This window comes from Loa loa (genome assembly GCF_000183805.2).
Source record: "Loa loa unplaced genomic scaffold supercont3.16, whole genome shotgun sequence".
NCBI lineage: Eukaryota > Metazoa > Nematoda > Chromadorea > Rhabditida > Onchocercidae > Loa > Loa loa.
This window is the reverse complement of record NW_018108196.1, coordinates 372488-379626: the sequence shown is the minus strand read 5'-3', so window position 1 is coordinate 379626 and position 7139 is coordinate 372488. Positions and strand designations below refer to the sequence as shown.

The window sequence follows — 7139 nt, the reverse complement described above, 5'->3', positions numbered from 1 at the left end:
ATATATATATATATATATATATATATATATATATATATATATATATATATATATATATATATATATACAGGTGGGAAAAATGTAGGATCGAAAACGGAAAAGTAATTTGGAAGAAATGCACTTAGCAGACTTAGCATGAGTGTGCCTGCCCTATGATCAAATCACAGTAGCATCGAGTATACCACCTGGGAAGTCTAACAGATCGCAGGGGTTATTTTAATGTCTATGTGATTGAGACATTAACTCAAAACAACTATGTCAAGCCACTAGAAGAGTTTCCTTGTACGAGTTGCGATAGCTAGGACAGGTGAGCAAGTTAAGAAAGAATGGTGGGGAGAAAGAGAGGAGAAAAGACAGAGAGAACAGAGAGGAGGAGGGCATTTAGGACTTCAAATTTAATTTTGTTGTCTTTAGTGGTGGATTGATGTTCAACTGTATAAAAGGAGTGATGACGTCGTATAGTGACAGTGTAATAGTGTGAACCGTAATGGACTTTGAAGCCTAATCTATTAATTCTGTTACAATGAAGGCTTCCTTCTTTTCTATTTTATACGTATTTATTTACATCAAATATCCCTCATTTATTATTCTTATTAGAGGTTTTTTTGAAATTATTTAAATCTCAATTTATCACGTAGTTGCTGAAATATTCTTCAACCGTCTGTTTGTCTCCTTGTTTCTGATCAAAATGAAATGCGCTCTCATGGAACTGAAATTTGTAGAATAACTTTTTTTTGACACAAACATAATTATGGCAGATTTTTTGAAATTAAAATGAATCGTTTGATATTGACATTGTTGAAAATTCAGGTCACATTGTAATGTGTTTAGCAATGCGAGCATTGGTAGCGGTTAAAAGAGTGGTCGATTATGCGATAAAAATCAGAGTAAAACCTGACAAATCAGGTGTGATCAAACAGAATGTGCAGCACTCGATGAATCCTTTCGATGAAATTGCCTTGGAAGAAGCAGTTCGTCTGAAGGAAAAACAAATCGTTAAAGAAGTTGTAGCTGTATCGCTTGGATCTTCCAAATCACAAGTTTATTTAAAATCTGAAATTATTTATTGTGAACTCAAAAAATTTTAGTCTTTGATTTTCTGGAAACAGCTTCAAGTTTTATTTCTTTCTCATTCAGCTGTTCAATACTGAAGCTTTTAATGAATCATGTGGCTGCAGAAAGGGAAAACTAAATTTAACGTATCCTGCATATCTTTCTACTAGAATTCCTCTATTCTGCATATACTGCAAATAACTTCACATTCAAAACTTTTCAGGAAACGCTGCGTACAGCATTAGCGAAAGGTGCAGATAGAGCCATACATGTTGAGGTTGAAGAAGCTATGGCTGAAAAAATTGAACCATTGCTTGTTGCCAAAGTTAATAAATTTTTAACTGTAAGAGAAGGAGAAAAAGGAAGGCAAATTATGTGGACGAAGAATTTTAAAAATCTTAATGTCGAAATTAATGAGAAAATTATGAAACTCACTTTTCTAAAAGAATGTTGAAGGGCGTAAAGAGAAAGCAGAAAAGTGTCAGAAATCGTAAACCAATATCCAAACTTTATCCAGCAGAAATTTGGAGCTTCAGTCAGAAATTTAACGGATCAAATAAGAAACTGAGTAATTACTAATTACGATTCAGATACTGAGAAAAATAGCTGAAGCTGAAAAGCCAGATTTGATATTACTTGGGAAGCAAGCAATCGACGATGATTGCGGGCAAACAGCTCAGCTTCTCGCTGGTCTATTAAATTGGCCCCAAGCAATGTATGCTAGCGTGGTTGAACAAGAAAGTGACAAGACATTCATTGTCACACGGCAAGTTTGATACTTATTTAATTACACATGATTTATAACTAATTTTAAAGTTCCTATCCTTCTGATAATGCTTTGCGTAAGCGCATAGGCAAAAGTTACTTTTAAGTTCTAGAGCCACTTTTTTAAAAGATAGATCCAGGTCTTTGCCGTATGTGTACAGGGAACTCGTCTATATTTTTGGTAATTTACTACTTCATAATTTATTCTTACCGTTCAAACTTTTCCTGAGTGTAAGATAGGCATGGAATATACTTGTACAATCTTAGCCTTGTAAGAAAAACTATTTTGAGCATCATCAGTTGATGTATCAATCTGGGATTTCTTTTTTTTTTTCTAATTCTTTTTCCACTTTATTTTGTGAACCGGTAAACTTCGAAATGAAAAACTGATATTGAGCAACCAAGACAATCTCCAGAAATCATACAAATTTATTCTAAAAGGACGGTATGCCTGCGTAGTGACGATGCAGGTTGACACCGAAATCAGGTCATCAGTTTCAAATGAGCCAAAAGTGATTCTTTAATATTGTATTCAAAGACCGGACAATCTCCCCAGTTTTCTCCTATGAATTTTTATGTAGTATTAAATTGCCAGTAATTTCATGTTAAATTTAAATATTTCAGAGAAGTAGATGGAGGTCGAGAATCGATACGAATCAAGACACCAGCTGTGATAAGTGCTGATCTAAGATTGAACGAACCCAGATATGCTACATTACCAAATATCATGAAAGCAAAGAATAAGCCTTTAGAAAAAAAAACACCTTCCGATTATGGGGTTGAAGTCGCGCAACAAACACAAATTCTCGAGGTTCTCTCTTTCTTACCAGAAATTTTCTGTTCAATGATTTGCGCCATCTTTTTAGTGAATTGATGAAAAAGAACGGCCAGAATTGTCGTGTTCGTAGTGTTAACTACAATCTTCATTGCACGATAAGCTTTCTTTGATTTTTTTAAGGTTACAGAACCTCCAGTACGAAAATCGGGTGGTTTCGTTGAAGATGTACCATCGCTTGTTGTGAAACTGAAGGAGGTAGGCGTTGTGTGATTCCCTTTGTATATATATATTTTTATTCATTTAGTTATTTTATTCATTTATATTTATATATGCAAACTATTTGTGCCTCTGATGCATCCTTATGTTGTTCTAGAGCCATTTTGTAGCATCTTATAAAATAATTAGTGAAGAAAGTTTCACTCTGAAGGAGTCCCAAACTCCAATTATATTATTTGTTGTGCGAACACACGGGGGAAGAGACATCTTTTTCATACGGTAATATAAGGTGTAAATCTATCAAAAGGACACTGCCCACATACGCCACGATTTCTTTTCCATGGAAACAGATCAAATGTTCCGGAATAACTGTGCTTAAGAACGATAGTTTTTTCTAAATGCCTGCTGTTACATTCCCTCTGATTTGTGATTACTTGAAAAGTTCACATCAGTATAAGGCTATGGTGACATAGCTTGCGACATACGCACAACCTTGAAATATACATGGAGACTGCATTCACAGTTACAAAATATTTGTTCACTTATTTACATTCATTATTAATTCATTTATTGTCCGTCGATTGCGGCCGTTTCTCATATCTCATTACCGATTTTTTGTATATTTATTCATAAATTAACTGTTAAATGATGGACAGAGTTGTCCATATTATCCATTAACTTAGCAAAACATAAGCAACTGATGCATTTTCTCAACTATGCAGCTGCATGCATTTAGTATTCATTTCGAAATGATCCACAGTTACACATTCTCGTAAACATGACACATTTTTGTAGGAAAAGAAGGAGATTAAGGCAAGAAAGTCCACTTATCAAATATCAACTCAGAGTGACTCAAACTCATCAAATGAACGGGAAATCAATGATGAACAGTTCTTGAAATGCGAAAACTCGACCCAAAATAAATAGGAGTTCCAAGTAATTGATATATCCAAAACTCAGCACAAAAGGCATTTTCAAGGGAGGTCGGAGAAATACGAAATAAGCATTTAGAAATATGCTAAGTACAGCTCGATAAGAACATAACTGATATGATTATTACGGGTATTATGGATCAATGAACATCATCAGATTGGAAGATATGGGTGATCGTGAACAATAAAAGACTATCGTCTGTAAATATATAGTTTTTTAATTACCAATACTGATTAATGTCAAGAAGATTTTATGCTTTGTATTTTTGCAAATTACAAGTGCACTGCTTCAACTATGGATGAGAGAAAGGAGGTAGGCATTACAATAAGTACAATACGATTTCAATTCATTTCCAGTCAAGATAGCAACCATAACTTCCACATATTTTAGGAGGGAAACTCACCTCATAAAACGGGTCAGCTCTTCTGTACGCCTTCACGACCCTCCCATTCAGAATTGGGATTAATGAACGGTGATAAAGCATGCTTCCGAACATCAGTATTTAACGTTTGCATATGGGTAAATTGGATTTGTAAAAGGCGCGAATATGATTAGGAGTGAGTGCTTTCTTGTTTTAGTGGTACTACGTGTTTCTACTGAATGGTGTGGGAGTTACCTGAGTCGGTGTTGTAGTTCGAGACATACGACTTGGTAAGTGAGATTAAGCAACGGAATGTATAGGTCGGGTGAGGGTAGAGTGTAAATGAAGAAGCGTTAACATAACGCAAGTGTGTGTGTGGAAGGACAAGACAACTGGATAAAGATTGAAGAGATTACTTGCTTTGGTGTAACAGTAGTACTAATGATTGTAGGGATGCGTATAAAACGAATCGAAATAGATGGCTTCAAATCATATGCCCAGCGACAGATTATTGATGGTTTCGATGCACAATTTAATGCAATCACAGGTTTGAATGGTTCCGGCAAATCAAATATTCTGGATGCTATTTGTTTTGTCCTTGGTATTTCAAATTTAAGTCAGGTAATTGAATCTCCGCAGAATCACGCTTTATGATTTGCAAATATCCTTCCAGAATGGACGTGCAGTCAGCACTAGGAGATAATGTTAGAAGCAAGCTACTGAAAATCAGATAATCCGCTTTTGCTTTTTGTTGTTTTCCCTTTGTTAGCGGAAGTGAATTTAGTTTTAAATTGAAATTAACAGCTTTGGTGAGAAATGGGAAAAATGATAGATAACCCATCAATTTGTATGATAAATGAACAAAAGATTTGTAAGATTTAGTTTTTATTGCTTAAGCAACATTTTTTAGTGTATACCGAGGATCCTCAATTCAAGTGGATGTATTATTGCAGGTCCGTGCCGCACAGCTTTCGGATCTTGTTTATAAACAAGGCCAGGCTGGTATCAGCAAGGCTACAGTATCAATTACGTTTGATAACACAGACACTTCTAATCGTCCTGTTGGCTTCGATAAATATGATGAAATTATTGTTCGACGGCAGGTCCGTTTCAGAAAATGTTCAAACAGACATCATTTTAAAATTTTAGTTGTAATGGTTTACAAACTGACTTTTAATCACTAGGAGAAATTTGACTGCAGTATTGTAGAGTAAATTAACGTCGTTTCCTCTACAATACTGCAGTTAAATTTGTAAGGCGATGGTTCTATGAGAGAACAAAAAAATTTTTAGTGTTTGTAAATTTTTTGGGATTACTAATAGCATAATACTAATGCTAATAGTGTACTAATAGCATGGTTTTGGAGCAAAAATAATATTAAGAGCGTCCTTTTTGGATATTTAATAAATCGAAAGTATCGATTTTTTCTTTTGGCTAATTGGAGTGTTGAAGTATCATAGAATAGAGATTAAACGAATCTGTACTGTTCAAATATTTTTGTAGAAGAAACGTGGAATTTTAGAAGCAAAAGTAGTTGGATGTATATAGCTTGCTCGCAGCAGTGAATCCTTAATTTGCACATTTCACAGTTTTCCATTGACATCCTTTGCTGTTAAATCTTGTTTTAGAATATGAACATAAGTCACTGATGTTCAAGTTACCTTAGATTTAATGATGAATTGTATTCAGCTTTTTCTTTTATTATAACATTCCTATTGCAGATAGTAATAAATGGTCGAAATACGTACACCATCAACGGCGCTGCAGCAACAAATAGCAGAGTTGCGGATATGTTTCGGACAGTTGGCTTAAATGTAAACAATCCACATTTTTTAATTATGCAAGGACGTATCACGAAGGTCCTTAATATGAAACCAATGGAGGTTCGGACAGACTGTTGATTTTGTTTTGGTAATTTAAGAAGTCATCAAAAAGTGATTTGTAGTCTGCTGTTCTTCTATCGTTTGTTTTTCTTCAGTTCCAGTTTTTTTGTTTTTCAACATCGACCTTTTTAAGTTATGAAAAGTGAAAGTTCTGGATTTCCGATATCTAGAACTGAAACAGAGTCTAGAGGGTATATATACATATGTATATATATATGTATATATATATATATAGTCGATTATAACTAAATAGCAAATCGATGCCAGTAATCATTACAGAAAATATTTAGAGGGTATTTTTAGATCGTAGGAATGATTGAAGAAGCGGCAGGAACGCGAATGTATGAAGCAAAAAAGCAAAGTGCTGTACGTACAATAGAAAAAAAGGAAGGCAAAATGGCCGAAATCAAACAGGTGTTCTTTATGAATGCACATTCTATAAATTCTCGGTCATTTTAACCAAATGCTTTCAAAGTTCTACGAAAAGTACAATTTATTGCTAACGAATACAGTTACTTAACATACATTGTATTCCAGCAAATCCCGTTGGTCAAAAAGCAAGATTTTTTTGTTTCAATTCATTATTTCCCCAAATTACGATTTTTGGCAATATCTTTGAAGAGAATTTGATTTATAGCTCATGGAAGAAGACATCCTTCCACAGGTAGAGAAGCTAAAACGAGATCGTAGTAATTTTCTCGAATATCAGAAAATTGGCCGAGAGTTGGAAGCACTTCAACGGAAACTTATCGCATTTGATTTTATGAGCTCACTGGTTAGTATTGGTTTCATATATTGGCAAGAAAAAATGCTAGATTTGAAGATCTTGAAATTGAAGCCTAGATGGAGAATAAAACAAATGGGTCAGAAAATATGCAAAAAGGGATCTTATTCTTTAAACATTACAATTTTTAAGTAGAAATATAGCAAATTTATTGTTTATCGCTGTATGTATCGGTGTTTTTAGACCCACAGTCATACATTACAAGATGATGTAGCTACCGTGAAAAATCGAATTTGTGAAGTAGACAGGGTTATTTATGACACGAAGGAGGAATTGGGTCGGAAAGAGCTTCGTCTTAAAGAACTCGAAGATAACAGGAATAGTGTAGGTTTTTTCGCTTTCAAAGTTTTGAATGCTCAAAGTTCA

At 34.3% G+C, this 7139-nt stretch overlaps 2 protein-coding genes across 2 annotated transcripts in view; both read left to right on the top strand.

Moving 5' to 3' along the window:
* Nucleotides 1-826: 826 nt before the first annotated feature.
* Nucleotides 827-2872, top strand: LOAG_11220 (electron transfer flavoprotein beta-subunit). Its single transcript, XM_003146742.2, has 5 exons — nucleotides 827-1040; nucleotides 1277-1378; nucleotides 1644-1819; nucleotides 2443-2629; nucleotides 2777-2872. Exons 1-5 carry the CDS (start codon nucleotides 834-836, stop codon nucleotides 2864-2866), a joined length of 762 nt encoding a protein of 253 aa, XP_003146790.1. The 5' UTR covers nucleotides 827-833; the 3' UTR covers nucleotides 2867-2872.
* A 1478-nt stretch (nucleotides 2873-4350) lies between these two features.
* The window catches only part of LOAG_16746 (SMC protein Flexible Hinge Domain containing protein), a 15316-nt gene continuing 12527 nt past the window's right edge, over nucleotides 4351-7139 (top strand). Inside the window, exons 1-6 of the mRNA XM_020449400.1 lie at nucleotides 4351-4396; nucleotides 4558-4727; nucleotides 5060-5209; nucleotides 5828-5989; nucleotides 6293-6403; nucleotides 6627-6764. Of these exons, the coding sequence (XP_020307091.1) occupies nucleotides 4560-4727; nucleotides 5060-5209; nucleotides 5828-5989; nucleotides 6293-6403; nucleotides 6627-6764 (729 nt within the window). The 5' untranslated portion in view covers nucleotides 4351-4396; nucleotides 4558-4559. The remainder of the gene's footprint in view (nucleotides 4397-4557; nucleotides 4728-5059; nucleotides 5210-5827; nucleotides 5990-6292; nucleotides 6404-6626; nucleotides 6765-7139) is intronic.